The sequence below is a fragment of the Haliotis rufescens genome, unplaced genomic scaffold (assembly GCF_023055435.1).
Source record: "Haliotis rufescens isolate VD_foot unplaced genomic scaffold, xgHalRufe1.0.p SCAF_11, whole genome shotgun sequence".
Classification (NCBI taxonomy): domain Eukaryota; kingdom Metazoa; phylum Mollusca; class Gastropoda; order Lepetellida; family Haliotidae; genus Haliotis; species Haliotis rufescens.
Genome location: NW_025963791.1, coordinates 1810598 through 1828389, shown reverse-complemented (window position 1 = coordinate 1828389; position 17792 = coordinate 1810598). Strand labels below are relative to the sequence as shown.

At 36.7% G+C, this 17792-nt stretch overlaps 1 protein-coding gene across 2 annotated transcripts; it reads left to right on the top strand.

Moving 5' to 3' along the window:
- Positions 1-22: 22 nt before the first annotated feature.
- LOC124144567 (splicing factor U2AF 50 kDa subunit-like) lies at positions 23-15395 on the top strand. Of its 2 annotated transcripts, XM_046514040.1 has the most exons (15): positions 23-178; positions 2361-2487; positions 2814-2888; positions 3695-3804; positions 4251-4271; positions 4638-4703; positions 5440-5588; positions 5838-5954; positions 6539-6677; positions 10168-10247; positions 12240-12362; positions 12579-12665; positions 13572-13695; positions 14272-14375; positions 14561-15395. In XM_046514040.1, exons 1-15 carry the CDS (start codon positions 124-126, stop codon positions 14690-14692), a joined length of 1509 nt encoding a protein of 502 aa, XP_046369996.1. In that variant the 5' UTR covers positions 23-123; the 3' UTR covers positions 14693-15395. The 2 variants fall into 2 exon arrangements, with proteins under 2 accessions (XP_046369996.1, XP_046369997.1); XM_046514041.1 differs by lacking the exon at positions 2814-2888.
- Positions 15396-17792: the final 2397 nt, after the last annotated feature.

Sequence of the window (17792 nt, the reverse complement as noted above, 5' to 3'; positions counted from 1 at the left end):
AAATTTATAACATGTTTATGCTAACGAGTTTACTTTTCCACGCGAGACTAGAAGCTTCGCACACGCCATTTTCTTTCCTGAAAGAGTTATAAGCGTGAAGTATTTCAGTTTCAAATTTTAGCCATGGCTGATCAAGAATACTTTCAAGATGGACAGTTTCCCGGAGAACCTAGATCTGGTAGTTAGAATAAGTTATTGCACAATCGTCACGACTATCTTTCAACGTCTTTTGTGTTAATCGACATTCGAATTCGTGCCCTTAGACTGGCGGCATTGTTTCAGGGACTTCGGGCCTTTCCAACCATGCGGACGCAGGAGTTATTAAATCAGTTCACGTCGAATTGCTACTACATTAAGTAGACCAGTGGTTTCATTATAATATTAATTTCCACGTAATGATGACACAATTCTAGCTAACTATTTGTTTCTCTGGTCAGTATAGGTGTTAACCTGCAATGAGGTAGGTCACATATGGTCTCTTGTAAGACTTCCGCCCGTGTCCCCCCTCAAATATATAGGCTATAATTATCAATAGCAATATGGCAATCAACATGTATAACTGTTGGAGGGGGAATATGGGTTTTTCTGGTAAACAACCCGTCAAGCCCATTTCTGGTGTACCCCGCCGTGATATTGCTGGAATATCGCTAAAAGCAGTGTAAAATCAAACGCACTCTCTCTAGTCCCATGAAGATTCCAGGTTGGAATTGGTCTTCAGCAACCTGTGCTTGTTGTAAGAACCATTGCTGAAGACCTATTCTTTCCCCTGATCTTCACAGGTCATTTTATGTTCCGATTGTGAATCACCTTTATACTACAAATGTTGAAGATAACCTGACTGTATACTATACATTACCTTGAACATTTGGCCGTAAATATGGTAAAACATAAAAGGGCCTATGATTGCATTCATTCCCATGAAGTATGCACTCCTTTCCAAAAACTGAAAACCTGTTTGGACTTTCAAGATAACCAAGAGTACACTTCTGGTTGAACCATTATTGTCAAATTTATTCTAGTATTTAGTTTTGAAGTGGCAAAAAGTTGTGCTGCACTGTTCAATTATGAGAATGTTTAAATGATCATTTGTATGGCAAAATTGGATTATTAAACACATAATTGTAACAAAATGCTAATCCACATGTTTGATAGCATGTATTCCTGGATAATACCTTCTTCAATACACATGATGAATAATTTCTGATAAGCAGTGAAAAGCTAGATAAACAACCGACAAGAACGACGGTAAAATAAAAGGATCATAAAACAATTTCTCAAATTACAAACATTTGTATAGGTTTCTCACCCAAAATATTGCAAAACATCAATTGAGTTACGAAATCTACTATGGTGATAATATTTCATTTGACATATACCCTGATATGCTGTTATCTCCAATCTAGTGGGTAGTGTGACTCACCTGTCTCTACTGCAAAACTGTTAAATCAGAGTCAAATTAACAACAATTGTGAAAAGAAAGAAGACATTTTCTTTTGATGAAAGAGTACATAGAGAATGCTATTCATTGCTAAAGTAACCTGACTTGCAAATTAGGGCTGTTATGATTCACACACGTATTCGGTGAATCGAACCGAATCCATTCATGAACATGATGAATTGAATTCATTATTCGTGGCCACTAGAATTAAATATTTTTTAATATGCAAGCATCTGCATGTTTACATACCCTGTACCAAAAAATATAAGAACATATAATATGCATAGCTTTCTTCAAAGACAACACTCTTATAACATTTAGTTTGACAGTATTGTGGTCACTGGTCATTGTAGCATTTGAGCAGATACCAGTACCTGGATAAGTGCAGTATATAAATGTATAATATATTAATTATTAACAAACCATATCAAATAATTCATGTTGTCAACGTTTCACTGAATATCATGAATATAACAAATAAAACAAATAATATTTCAGCTGCTACATCAGACTAGTTATTGTATTCATGAATCAATATTTGTATTCGTTACCCTATATTCATGATACGATTGTATTCGCCTCATAGTGTATTCGTTGCAGCCCTATTGCAAATACATCTGTGAAACATGATCATTAATTTCCTGGAGCTTGTTGATAAATGTTTGATCAGTTGATATCAGTAGAAAATTAAGGAGTTGATTCCCATCACCAGCATAAAGTGCTTGTGACAATGACTATTATTATTATATAGATCTATGATTGGTTGTGTAGTTCCTTGAATTTTTTGCAACCTCATGGTCAATTTTAAAGGAGTAATTAATATTGTGCACTTGATGAACATTGAAGTCTTCTATGCTTTTGGGGTGGACGTATTACATGCCTCATTCATCATTGGTTTCTTCATTTGTCATTTTCTTTGAAGCAAACCATGAAAAGGAAAGACCACGTGAGAAAGAGAGGAGGAGGTCTAGATCACCAAGACGGAGACGATCGGGAAGCAAAGAAAAAAAAGATCGAAAAGAGAAGGATCGTCGTCGCAAATCTAGGAGGTTGGTGTTCACACTCATTCTCAATTTTCCAGCGTATTGTATCTCCATTCCAATATAAGTACCCAGGACCCCCAAAATGTTCGATTTGAGTGGAGTTAGTAAGATATGATCACTGATGATACGATAGCGATATCTTAAGTACAAATGGGAACTCCTGGCAGCATGGCTGAATTGAGTTCTTCCCTCCCCCTGTCTTAATACTCAAGAACACATCTATTTCAGTTAGAAATTCATTATGATTCATAGTGAGGTCATATATTTGAAACATAAAATATGTAGATCTATGCTGAACTCTTTAAGAAGAGTCATTTTGATTGGTTGTTGAGTTCAAGCTCACCAGTGAAAGATGGAGATGGTGACGTCACTTCCGCAAAGAAGCTTTGGTGCAGTAAGGGTCGAGGGTATGTACTTCATAATGGAATGGAGATATAACATTACGCTGGATAATCGAGGATGGTTTACACTCTTAAAAAAATATTTAGCTTTCTTTGAAACAGAATAAGTAAATTTGGAAAAAGATTCATGTGCATGTCTAGTCATGTTAAGGGGATTGAGAGTCAGAATAGATCCCCAGTACCTCATGCTAGTAAGATGGGGCTGGTGTGGTTAGGCTCTGTGACTTGTATGACATTGTATAATTGGTGTGGGTAGTTGCTCATAAATCTAGTTATATTTTCCAGACAATCCATCGTTGTATCTGAAGTATTAAATGATCAACTTAATTGTAGTGTTTGATCATTCTTTAACATTCTCAGTTCTCAGAAGTAAATTTGTATATAGCTATATATGTTCCTGTGAAAACATTAGCCACCCTGCACTTTTAGACAGTATTAACTATTATATCTTCCCACTGTAACGATCGACCCCAAAGCAATTCATTTTGAACAAAATGAAAATATTTTAGGGTTACCTTTTTAGTTTCAATGATGTTTTTTATTTCAGTTTGCATGTTGTTGTAAACCAGTATCAGTGACTGAGTGAGCTCTATTATATATATTGAAAGTATTATGATAAAGTATAATATTAATATGATGAGTATTATACCTTTGTTAAATATAAGAGATTGAGCATTGATTAAGGATATATGGGTCTATCTTCAGTTGTTTTATTCACTGCAGTGACTATGATCATGATGCTGCATACATAAAGATGTCACTTTTAAGCTCCATATTATATTTGATAATAAAACTTGAATGTATCATTGTAGTCGTTCCCCAAAGGATAAGACTCGGAAGAGAAAGAAGCCATACAAGTACTGGGACATTCCCCCACCTGGGTTTGAGCACATCACACCAATGCAGTACAAAGCCATGCAAGGTAAAACGAATGGATGTCATTTCAAAAATCTATTTGAAATGGGTCAAAGACAAAAACAAATCTCTATTATATGCATGTGATAATCTTGAGCTGATGGTACCACACAGGTTTTTTTGTTACTATTCAGTCCTTGAAGTTTTATTCTTCATATATATGATTGCGTGATCTCACCTTATAATTCCATATGACCTAGTTACTCAAACTACCCAAGTTACTGTTTTGCATGTTTCAAAGGGTTTGCCTTATATTTTATCAGAACAAATAGTTATTTACTGTTATAGTTATTGATTGTCATGGATAACTTGAAGGAATTCTTTTTCACATTTGATTTTTCTGGTGTCCCCTGCCGTGATATTACTTAATATTGCTAAAGGTGGTGTAAAACTGTACTTACTCACTATTCATATTTGACAGTTAATACAAAATGATATTCTTTTTGCCTACAGGAAATGTACCAGGAGTTCCAGGTATGTACAATGATCTACCTCTACAGATATGTTAACAGTCGTATGTGTAGAAAAACAAACTATGGCTTCTTTGTGTGGACTTGGTTAAATAAAATGTTTTTAAAAGGTTTTGAAAATGTCAGACCGGTCAGTTTCCTCTTGAACATGAATGTTGTCATCTCATTAATTGTGACATGTTTATTCACACACCAGAAATGGTTAAAAAACAAAACCCAACAAAATAATTCAGGAAGACAACTAAATCAAATAAGATTTATGTGTCCTCATGGGAATATTGTTTGATAGGTCATAGTCATGTGTACTGCATATATTAGTAGAAGCTGAGTTTATCCAGAGTATTCTCTGAACATGCTGATGTATTTACAGTTGCTGCTCTCCCCAAGCTGGAGCCTTCACAGTTCCCAAATCCCATTGGAGATCCTTTCCAACCAGGTAACACAACAAAGATTGTCCTCAGAACATGCTGCAGATTATGAGACTGTAGCAAAATCATGTCAAGTGATAATGAAAACGGATGCAATTGACTTAAGATATAGATTCCTTGGTCACAAGATTACTTTTGAAACCCCCTTTGGGAATTGCAAAGAATAGGCCACAGTATTCAGTGCTTACACGATTAAAAAGGGTTGGGTGATCATGCCTGCCGACGTACCTGATAGCTGATCATTTTGCTCAAATGTAGATATTTGCTAATGATTTCAGTGACAGGTTTGCTTTTTCCAGACTGTTATTTACATGCCACTATTATATGGTTTGAATACTGTTAACTGTGGCATTAAACTACATTCACTCTCATTCACTTTTGAAAGCAATACTTACATCTTTAGTGGTAACTAGCACAGCCTACAATTTAAGCTACTTGTCTGAAGTTTGAGTCTTTCTTTAATCCAGTAACATCAGTTGACACTGTTCCATACCTACTTACAATAATGTAATAAATATTATGCCAAAATACTATTTCGGAATCAAAGACTCAAATTTGATTTGGCCACAGACTGTCAGGATTAAATGTATTTTGCTTGCATCTATTTTCAGCCATTCTTTCTCTTTCATGCAAATGGTTGGTATTACATCACTGTTTCCATTGTTAGGGGAACTGTGTAGATCTTGTTTTTCTGCAGTTCTGGGAAAAACTGTCTTGGTTAATGTTAGGTTTGTCTTTATCTAGTCTCAGTTCCTGCCATGCCGCCAGCTCCAATAGCAGTGGCACCCGGTGGTACAACATTAACAAACACAACCGTACCCTTTGCTGGCAGTGCTATCAGTCGGCAGGCTAGACGTCTCTATGTGGGCAACATACCATTTGGTGTGACAGAGGTTTGTATGCCTTCTTTCTAAGTTTTGGTAATAGTTGTTAAAACGTATTAATTGAAGATTCCATAGTTATCTTTAACATGCTTATTATTGGTAATATATATATTTTTTTATATCTTGTGTCTTTTCGCAGTAACATTATTTTTTGTCTGTTTTCATAAGGAGAATGTTTTTGTGTCATACTTACTGTAGTGGAACATTCCTGTTGCCCACTATTTTCTTGAAATAATGAAAACTCTTTCTTTTTTTCAGGAAGCCATGATGGATTTCTTCAATCATCAAATGAAACTTACTGGTCTTGCACAGGCTGATGGAAATCCAGTTATTGCTGTACAGATTAACTTGGACAAAAACTTTGCATTTTTAGAGGTTAGTCATTGCTGCCGTGGGCAACAAGAAAATTTGAAAGTTTCATTATCTTGAATTTCGAATCCTGTACTTAATGCATAGGGTCATTGCAGGTTTTAAGTTAGGTTCATTTTCTAGGACATTAACAGTGTCCTGAAGATTTTTTTCAAATTTGGTAAGGATATAAAACAGAATGAAAAGTTGATCAAATCATGAACATGTCCTATTGCCATTTCTCTAGCAAAATCACTTAACTGTGGTACTCAACTGATATTGATGCATGTACCAGTGTGGTATTTCATGAAGCTGAAGCTTTATTTGCACATTCAGATCTTACATCAAAGGACCATATTTGACATGCTTAACACCTATCTCCTACTAAGGAAGTCTTGTCACAATGAACAGCTGATGAATCTAAAACACTTGTCAAAAGATAACTAAATAACTAATATGAAAGAAATGTGCACCAATCCATGATGGTTTTATGAAACGTCCTACCTTTGACTTCTTACTTTGTGATGCTGCAGGGAAAAACTGATTCACTGCTCTATTCCACTGAAAACTGAAGATGAGATAAAAAAAAAATGTTTATCATTGTATAACAGTTCCGATCAGTGGATGAAACAACACAAGCAATGGCTTTCGATGGCATCAACTTCCAAGGGCAATCATTGAAGATTCGTCGCCCTAGAGACTACCAGCCCCTCCCAGGGATGGCTGAAACTCCGTCAGTGGCTGTGCCAGGTGAGTGTACAGAGTGCATCCATTGGCTGTTTCATAGCTAGGTTCAGGTTGTCCTTATGAAAGACGATGACAAGTTTTTCAATGTACGTCAGGACATCAGACAACATGTACGTAGTCGCAACAAATGAAAATGTTTTCTTTTCTGTGAGATTCACCGCCACTTTGTTGTTAGGCTGGGCTCCTCTTCCTCAATTTTCAATGACTAATGCTGACCAATCCAATCTTGTAGAAGGAACAGCACAAATAGGCGAAAACCACCTTACTGTACAGGGCTGTTTAACACTAGAGAATTCTATATTGTTCAAAACTATAGAAAATTCATTTAATCTGTCATACCGTGTAGCAGAATACTAGTACAGTTTGTACATCTCATTGATTGTTGTCCAGTAAAACAATATGCACTTTGATAGTTTAGCTCATCCTGCGACGCCAGGGCAACACGATTTTCAATGCAGTGTACATGCACAAAGCACGGACAATCGCTTGTTTTAAGTCCAACACCAACACCACTCCTGATGCCGGTCAAAACGCTCGCTCCGTCTGATCCCATTCCTCCATCCCCTTTCTGATCTTTGCAATTATTATTTCTGCTGATCCCCCATGAACAGTATAGTTTCCCAGAAATATTGTCTCTGCTTTGCCGCCATTTCCCATAGGAGCATAATTATCAGGATATTTTTCAACAGTAATGTTGACAGTTTCGTCAAGAATCAAACCGATATTTCAAATGTTCTGTGGTAGATTCGGTAATTGTGCTTTCCATTTCTTCCATGCTGTCCCCATGGGTGTTTTCAACCCCTTATAATGAGCTGTTTCTTTTCTTGCAATTCAATAAGGCTTGAAAATTTATCTGCGGCAATATTCTCTTTTGCCATATATAATACAGTTCTCATCATCACGGTTAGGTGGTCATCCGATTTTTCGCTATCTAAGGACATATCTCTCTCATCCCCCCCTGCATATAATGCGGGGGGATATAGCGATCAGTCTGTCTGTCCGTCTGTAATCATTTCCTTTTCCGTGGCAGAATTCCAAAACCATTCGTGTATTTGATCGAAACTTGGCAGAGCTATCAGGCACATACTGAAGTGGTGCCTTTTGATATTTTGGGATTTTTCTAATTTTTATTTTTTTTAAATTTTTTGAAAGAAGTTGGACTTAGGTTCTATAGGGTAGAGTTCGTTTCGGGAGCATAACTCAAAACCAATTAAAAACTTTCTAACAAAACTTTGCATGTCTATCAGACTCTTGCTGAACTGGTGCCTTTTGCTATTTAGGAATTTTATAAATTTTTATTTTTTACGTTCCCATGGCAACAAGATGGATTTAAGTTTTGATATAGGGTGGGTTCACTTATGGAGTAAAAACAAATAAACTGTTAAATATTTCCTTGCCAAACATTGCATGTCTATACGTGTTAAAATAACGTTTGAAAATGGGCGGGGGATATAGATGACTTTGTGACTGTACGCTTGTTTAGTCATTGTTTCTTGTAATTTGTCATTTGTTTGCATTAAAAAAAAATACAGAATACAGAATAGCACATATGCTTGTGGTTACTTTACAGACAGCTGCCGGGGGGATATGTCATCTTTCTGATGACTCTTGTTTTATTTTACTTTAAAAAAAACAACAGTCATGGTGACTCTTACTGTCTCTGTGCTCTTGTATATCCAATTTTTGCATGTTAATGCATCCCTTGGTGAACCCATTCAGCTTCCCTGCTGCCTCACATATACAACAAAACATTTTCTCTGCTTCGGACTCGTGGCTTAACCATCTAAATTCAACTAGTCATCTTGAGATTTCCTGATTTTTGTCGTTTTACCATTTGTAGCAGTTTGAGGCTTTTTAATCCCACTATCACAGTCAGTACTATAACTGGCTGACTTTCCAAATTCATCATTTGTTTGTTTGTAGGGTTTCTCGCAGTTGCCACTGAAAAAACTTTAATACTTCATCTTTGATGATGCCATGTTGGATAATCTCGGAGAAGTTGGTTTGAAATGACATTTCACTTTGGTTCGAGAATAAGTCTCTACAAATAGATATTTAATCTCGAGGCAAGACATAACATTATTTCCTTGCACTAAAAATAGACAACAGGGAAACCCTGATGATGACAGACAAGCTGACTTTGTTTGAAAAATATAATTTATTGATTTTTACCAATCTTTAGTTCAACAACAAAGATTTATAAGATACTTTTTGCCGGTCCTTAGGGACTGACAGTCACATGAATTACCGGTCCAAGCCTAATTTTACCGGTAAAAAAACCAACTTGTTAATTACCAGTAAAGGGGAACACTGTAATAGTTACTAATACTCATTGCTTGACTCTCTATCATTCCACATTATGCATTCCATAATGAGTTGTGATGGGTTTTTCATCCCCCAAGCGAAGACATTACTGTGAGCATGTAATACCAGAAATACCATGTCAATTAATCCGTACTTAATTATGCAATTAAATCTTGTATTCCACTGTCTGGTTATATTAAGTGTTTATCGTATATCTGGACTTATCTTTGTAATGTATTTATATTAATTTTATTCAAAATTTCATTCAATATAGTTTACATTAATTTCGGCGAAATCATGTGTGAAGTGATCAGAAGATCGCACAACTCACCGTTATTTACAGCAACCACGGTGAGATTACCGCCATTGATGCCTTGAAATGAAATGTAGTTGACAGAGAATGGATGTATACATATATCATAAATGCCATTCTTTGACTCGTTAAAAGTCATAATTGTTGTAGTTTGACTGGTATATTTGTCAACATTAACTTTTAACAATCGTGAGCGCAGGAGCCTCTGAGGTGACTTGTTCCATACATAAAACATATCCGACAATAGCGATCAGCTGTACCAAAGTGCTATGCATATGGTTATTATTCCTTTAAATTTAAAGAGCAAAAGCTGCAACTAAGATAACATGAATAGATATAAGATATAGATAATAAGATAACAGTGAAATCAACTTGTTTTGACCAAGTTTGTTGTCACCTGTTAGTTGATACCTGATTCGCTGAAGGGACATGGTGTAATTTTTTCTGCACATAATGCTTGAAAAGTCTTCTTTCTTTTTTTTCCAAAATACTCAATGCTCATTCTATAAATACTCACACTCTGGATGCCTGCTTCGGGTATTTGGCAAGTGTATAACATTAAAGGTATGATAAAAATCGCCATTTGAAATCGCCAATCTGACGAGCATAAGGAAATGATTTTGTGATACATGTTCAGGAATAGAAATTGGCACTTGTCCTATAATCCTTTCCAAACTGCCCAATAGGTAACCTGAGGACTAGTAGAAATTTACCTCTTTCAAGGGTTTTGCTATATGTTATCGTAAGGACTAGCGGACTCAAACTGTTAGTTTCTGTTGCTGATATTGTGGAAAGAGTTAACCTCAGTTTACCGATATACCGCCCACCATTAATGATAAGTAACCAATTGCAGTCTAAAAATGATTTCTATTACAGGTGTTGTTTCTACAGTAGTCCAGGACTCAGCCCACAAAGTATTCATTGGAGGATTGCCAAATTACCTCAACGAGGACCAGGTATGTTTTGATGGAGCAGAAGTGAGAGGGGGCATTGGTTGAGGTAAATGTAGACTGGTGATCAGTCTGTTTGCTGCCCCCTCTCCAGTGCCATGTTGGTGTTGGTTACAGGCATCCACCACACCAAGTGGGGGCAAGTGTTGATGATGTGTCTTGGTTGCTGCATAGGGAAGAAGCTCTCAGGGTCGTGTGGTCAAGTTTGTTTCAGGGCCGGTATCTTACATCAGTAAGATGGCACTCGGCTTTTCTTTTCAGATCAACATGTCATGATTTCGATAAAAATAGACTAAATAGGAAACTCCAGCAGGTTAGGACCCCAAATAAATTTAAGTCCATAACCCTAAGATTGAAATGTCATAGCAATTAGATTCACAGGTCTGCAAACACGGTGTGTTTGGAACAGATCTACTTTCTAACTTCCCATAGGCATAGGATTGACAGGTTCTCTTGATGATATGATAGCAAGACAAGTGATTATGGTTTGGCTTGTGTCTAATTTTGGCTGTTCAAAACAGATTCTTCCAAATTTCCAAATTGCGAGCACCTTAGCCTAGGCTCTTTGTTTCAGTGATTCTTTTTCAGCTGCAGCTGCAGTCTTCTTTTCAGGCTGTCTCTTTCAGCTCAAAATCTTTTGCAGGTTATGTTTATGTTTCGGTTGTGTTCAAATTATTTGCAAATTTATATGAGTAGATTGTTACAATGAAGTACAGTATTTCCGTGTTCGTTGTAAGCAACTGGAGTAATTCAGCTATTTTCATCAAGAACTGTTTTGCCTTGTTTAAGAAAATAAGTAAATGACAGGAAATGTATTTTGAGGTGCCATTTCCACTCTTGATCATGACTTGTTCCAGATCTGTAGTTTTTGTGATTGATATATGCAAATGACACAAGTACTGATCTGTTCTTCTGTTTTCTTCCCCCTTTCATTCCCTAGCTTAGGGGAAGAGCTTGAAAACCCCACCGTTTACAATTCTTCCTAACATGAGCAAACTGTTGTTATATGTGCCCAACCAAGACACAGGCAAGTTACATTTTTGTTTGAAAGTGCTTTGACTATGGGGGACCCTCAGAGCTTTTGCACTTTCATGTGTAAGTTTGTATCCCACTTGTCGATATTCAGCAGTTCTCTTCAGTAACTTACATGGCTATGAAGTGTATGAACTTGTTGTGTGAATGGCTATGTCGCCAGGGTTTCTTGTGTATAATACACACATATGTGGTGTAGTGTCATTTCAGACAGTCTTCTGTTACATTCAAACTGAATGTTTACAGGAACATGCAAGTTGTTACATGTTCAACAGAACTGACTAAAACAAATTTTGGATACACACTGAACCATGTTTTTCTTAATTATATCTAACTTTTAAGAACTCTTAGATATGACATTTTAAAAGTTGCATGTTCCTGCATACAAGTCACAATTTGTTTGTTTAGTATGAAATGTGTTGGTGCATTGTAGATAGTTTGACAAGTTTGGTAATGCATGCATAATTGATTAATGATAATTATCTTGTAGTGTAGTTCTGATTTTTCAGTGAGTAGGATATTTTTGATAACGGGTTCAGATATTGTTGGAAAGTATCAGAACAAACACCCAGATAAATGGTTAAGGGGTGAATTCAAGGCATGCACATGTTGATTAGTTAAGATTTGACAGGTACAAACAGGCCCACTAGGTAAGCTAGTGACCAGGTTCTATGTAAGTATAGCCCACATGATCATTGCATATATGATCTATGTAGCTATGATCCCTTACAACATTGTTATCAAGTTTATCACAGAAACATTTCATTTCAAGTAAATGTGATATATGAGTTTGATTTAATAAGGGACATTATGAAAGTATCTGAAATTTAAAAAGAAAATTAATTAAAATTTACATTTATGTAGGCAAATGGTTAACTTATTTTGTTAACTTATGACTACTTTTCTAAGATGTTATTGTAAGTTATTGGCCAACACTGTGTTATATTATCTTTCTGTGATTTGTAGGTAAAGGAATTGCTGACCTCCTTTGGACCTCTGAAGGCTTTCAACCTGGTGAAGGACAGCGCAACTGGCTTATCGAAGGGATATGCATTCTGTGAATATGTGGACGTCAACATCACCGATCAGGTAGCAACTTCATTTCATTTACCTTTGTATTTGATGAACTAATGTATTTGATTAACACTGTCTTGCTTAGCAGCGTGATGAAGCGAGGTGGTGGACATGGTAGCTGCAGACACAGAAGACTGGGATTGATGGCAAGCACTTGCTTGTGTTACAGCAGTGATGGTAATGTTACTGGCGAGGGTGTAAGATTGCATTTACTCATTCATTTATTTGCAGGCATGTGCAGGACTGAATGGCATGCAGCTCGGAGACAAGAAACTAATTGTACAGCGGGCAAGTGTTGGGGCCAAGAATGCACAGAATGTGAGTACATGCATAGGCAGGAAATGCAAATTCAAAATAAGAAATAAACGACTTGTGGTCGTTGTTTAGCGTACAATAAAACACTGCCGGGTGAATAAACCATGAAGGCACAGCATCGAGTGGTATATTCTCCCTGCAGCATGTTATTGTGGTCGTTTATTTCTTACATGAGATATCAGCATTATATACAGTATCTTTAAGGATGTTGATGAAATGTACAAGCATTAAAAATATTTACCCAATTTTTAATAATGACTCCCTGAATAGAATCTGACCTCAGAAATGTCGGACAAGTCCCTTTTACGAACACGTGGGGTTAAGTTAAGAATTTCTTGCATAGTCTCTCAATCCTCATGTCAATTGTCTGTACCTTTTCTCCTAATACCGATTGTCATATCTCACACTTTTAGATGCAATCTTACATCCTCTTTGCTTATCTGTGTAGCCCAGCCACAGCTATGGGGAACAACTTACTAGACACCTCTCTCGAAAATAACGTCCAATATGAGAGCACATTCAAATCTCCAGAAATGTTATGATAGAACAATGTTTTATAGTGAAATGAACAATGCTTCATTTTTCATTGTTCTTTACAATTTGTCACTTAGCTATGTAACATTTGTGAATAGTTTTACATTTTTCAGTGTAATGGCAATTTAGTGGGGTTCCTACGGTCTGAGGCTTTTTGGCAGTATTATATGTAGGACCCCATAATTGTGTCATTTTTAACGTTATACCTTTGAAAAATACTACTTGACTTGCAGGGGCAGATTTTGAAACAATATTTATCTCCCAATATAACTATTGCTACAAGTAGGCTTAATAACCAATGCTAAGAATAAGTAAATATTAAAGGTTCTGTTTGTGAAGCTTAAATATATGATGCACTTACTGTGTATGTTGCAGGCGCCAGTACAGTTGCAGGTACCAGGGTTGAACCTGAACCAAGGTGCTGGCCCAGCCACAGAGGTTCTGTGCCTCATGAATATGATTCTGGCAGAGGAGCTTGAGGATGAGGAGGAGTATGAAGGTAAGGGCTTATATCTGGGATTCCTAAGCAGAAGGTCCCTAGTATCTGATGCTTTTAAGAGCTGTCTAAAGTGAGATTTGGCTTTTGACAGTGGGTGACCTCTCTGTTTGTGTGTCATTGACATTGTCATGCTATCAACTTCTGGTTGCTTGACCCAGGCTTCTTAGGTGTAGCTGTAATCTGTACCTGAACTGCAGCTGAAAATTACAATCACTCTTCGTGTTTAAGTTAGATGTTTAGTTTTGAATTTTGGTGTTGAGAAATGAAGCTTCAATTTGTCTCGAGGCTGGACAAAATATGAGAAGACAGGTAGCTTGTAGTCTAATTATGCCTGAGGTCAAATGCTATTTGATTTATCCTAGACTGCTAAATGTTGTATATTTGATAGTGCCTATTTTGTAATAAATGTGTTCGGGATACTCAAGTCTGAACCAGGAGGCCCAGCTTCATCTGGGCCGCATACAGTGCAGATGTATGATTGTCAGAGGTTGATACAGGTAAATTTCCTCCAAACATTTCTTGGGATGTTGTGGAATTAGCATCCTTGTTTAATGTCTCTGTGTGTCTCCTTTGCAGATATTGTTGAAGATGTAAGAGAAGAGTGTGGCAAATATGGCGTTGTCCGCAGTATTGAGATTCCACGACCAATAAAAGGGGTAGAAATCCCAGGACTTGGCAAGGTATATTTATGCATATACATCATCCAGTGTTTTTTATCAACAGAAAAGACGAAATATATTTACGATGAGAAATATTAATTCTAATATTTTCTTTCACAATTTTGTAAATAATAATATCTCTAAAATTGCACAACCAAGTAGGAAATTGTTTTGCACAATGACGAAATGTTTGTGTTTTATTCCAGATATTTGTTGAGTTCAACTCTGTGATTGATTGTCAGAAGGCACAACAAGCTCTGACAGGAAGAAAGTTCTCAAATCGTGTTGTTGTCACCTCGTACTATGACCCAGACAAGTACCACAGAAGAGAGTTCTAAACTATTTTTTACATACTGTGCTGGTTATGATCCACAACTCATCATCATAACAATTTGTGTCTAGCAACTTAACATTGAAGGGAAACAACTATTGCGTCTGACCCATTAATATTCAGAGACATAATTGACATGCTGCGGTTCTTTGATACAAATTGTTGCACTTCGAGGAAAATGTACTGAATATATTTGGAATTATCAGATTTACAGGTTCTTATTAAATATTCATGTTATTCTCAGAATCAGCATTTATTTGATATCAAATTAATCATTACAAGATACAGAGCAGAAAAATTAGTATGTCTTGAATAATGTGGAAATATGTTTGTAAAGCTCTGAACTTTGACCATCACAAATTTGTAAGTATTGGTTTCATCTTGCTTTGGAAGGAATATTGTTTGATATTTGTTTGAATTCATCATTGAACATTTGAATAAATCCATATTTTGTACAAGTACCATTGATGGCATCATATTTGTTAGTTTTTCATGGCTTGATACTTGACCATTTTTATGCTTTTATGTCCTACCATGTTGACTAGGAGTTTACTCTAGTAAACTTCTTACATCAAAATTTCTTTAATCATTTATAGTTGGTGCTTTTGTGGACTTTGAAATTGTAAAAAGCTATGTAACATCATCTGATTTGTTTTTAAAGTTCATATTTTGCAAAGTGCATCATAATAAAAATCAGTCTTACCATGTGATCAGTGTTACTGTTTTTTTTATGCATGTAGTTGCTGCTGTTATGATACTTGGTCTGTCACCATCACACATACTGTTCAAAACTATGCAAAACTCAACACGCTCATTCCGGAGACTCCAGCTTAGAATAGGTCTAATAACCTCTGCTTGTTGTAAGAGGCGACTTTGTGGATCAGCTGGTCAGACTCACTGACTTTGATTGCATGTCGTTGTAGCCCAATAATATCTATTACTGGTTTATCTGGCCACACAATTACCGTATTCGACGTAATAAGCACCCCGGTCTAATAAGCGCCCACAGGGATATTTGCAAATATATTGGCAAGTGAACAATCCCAATTAGCCCCCCTTCCGATTTATCAATGTACACAAGACTTATTTATTCGTGTATAATACGCACTCGTGTGTTACATGCACCCTTAATTATGGGCAATTAAATTCTTGAAAAATGTATCTGTCGTATATAAACAGTTCAGACTGTCAGCATAAACCACGAAATTTATCTTTCAACTCTGTTTTTTTCACCAAAGTGAAATTCTAATAAGAGCCCCCTATTTGTAATTTTGAGAGCGCCCTGGGCGCTTTTTACGTCGAATACGGTATTTACAAGCTGCCAACGAAGAGCTGGAATATTGTTAACTGCAGAGTTAAATGCAAACAAACACTTTTTGTGCTGGAAACCCTATTTCTAGTTTCACATTGCCCTTTTTTTATGCCCCTCTGCTGTAATATTGCCTGCAGAAAGACAGTTCACTAAGAGACTCCTGACCATGACACGGTTAAAAATATTTTAAAATATTCATACAGCATTGTCCCATGGAAAAGTTGCTCAAAATTAGATTATGAAGTCGGCATACTGACGGCAGCCCTTGCATAGAGATAGTTAATTTCCAGCTTCAAACAAAATATTTCCGGGAGCCGTTTGTGAGAATCAGCTTGCATGGAATTGATTGGCAATTTACCCACTTCCTGACATTGACTTAAAACTATTCTTCGAATGCTTAGTGATGGTGATAGCAACAGAAATGTTTGTTTTGTGTGTTTGTTTTTAAGTCTGATATGTTTCAGCTATGTTGATGGCCTGTAATTAATCGAGTCTGGACCCGACAATCCAGTGATTGATAGTGACGAACATCACTGCTGCTCTATGATGCCATGCAATCAACCAGGTCACTCACCCTGACCATCTTATACATAACGGTGCCTTCTATGACAAGCATAGGCTGCTGGAGACCTTGTCTTAACGTAAAATCACCAGCAATGGAAGAAGTGTAGGGGTATTCAGGAAAAGGCTTTGATGGGGCTGCTTACTTTCAGCACCACTGACTGAACTTGTCTGATGTCCATCAGTGGCATCAACAACTTGTGCATATATCTTCAACTCGGGAACCACTTAAGTAATGAAGCTGATATAATGACGTCTGAATGTGTTCAAGACATTTATGTATAATTATTTATATAACTCCAACAGCAGTTAGAAGTTAGCCTATAAAGTTTACTGGCACAAGGGCACCCTTATAGGGGCCAAAAGTTCTACTAGCTTCAGGATACATTAGGAACATTAGTACATTACACACTGACATGAACTTTGTCCAGTTTTGATCTAGGTTTACTTGGGTTTGATATGATCTGCTTGTCAGTGAGTTTGGTTTGACAGTATTTCACTTTCAGTATTTCATAGATCACAGTGTGTCAGCTTGATGGGGGAGGACATTTAGTTTTGCATTTCTTCCAGTTTTATGGATGAATCAGAAAGAAAATAGACTTGCATAATGCCTGCAATAGGATGTAATCTTTCAAAGCACCCAATCCCAAGAGGCACATTCTCAGTTACATGTTCATTAACAATACTTTGCGGCATTAGAAGAAAAATATTTAAAAGGGATGTTAAATGAACAGAATAACATGATCACAGTCTTGTCAGCTGAAGGTGTGTGCCAAAAACAAACCAAATCTGAAGTAGCCCCCCACCCAATAACATTGACCTGCCCGTCCAATCCAATATACCAGGTACATCAACAACTTCAAAGGTAAACAATACTGGAATGAGCATGAAACACCTTGGTTATTACCAGTCGATCATCTATATCGATCTTACACACTCTCCTACTTAAGTAACTTGCGTAAACAAATAAGATATTCCATCTGAAATTTAGGATTTCAAAAATCCTTGTTGAGCACTTTCAAATCAATGATCATTCTCATATCTGTTGTGTTCTTGGGAATGAAGAAAACCAGGGAATTGAAACCTGGACTGCAATGTGTAGTTCCTTGATCCTGAATTGCCCTCACGTCTAGCGTCTGAATCACCTTGGAAGCCGGTGACAACTTGTGATCTGTTAGATGAAGTCAGCTTTCTTGGTGCTCTGACCAGCTCTGGTCGTTGTTGGAACTTGAGT

Bases quoted from the DNA above. Each gene is read 5' to 3' on its own strand.
- LOC124144567 (XM_046514040.1), top strand. From the start codon at position 124: ATGGCTGATCAAGAATACTTTCAAGATGGACAGTTTCCCGGAGAACCT. The intron at 4,272-4,637 runs GTATGTACAATG...ATGTATTTACAG, and splicing joins AAATGTACCAGGAGTTCCAG to TTGCTGCTCTCCCCAAGCTG. The intron at 12,666-13,571 runs GTGAGTACATGC...TGTATGTTGCAG, and splicing joins GGGCCAAGAATGCACAGAAT to GCGCCAGTACAGTTGCAGGT.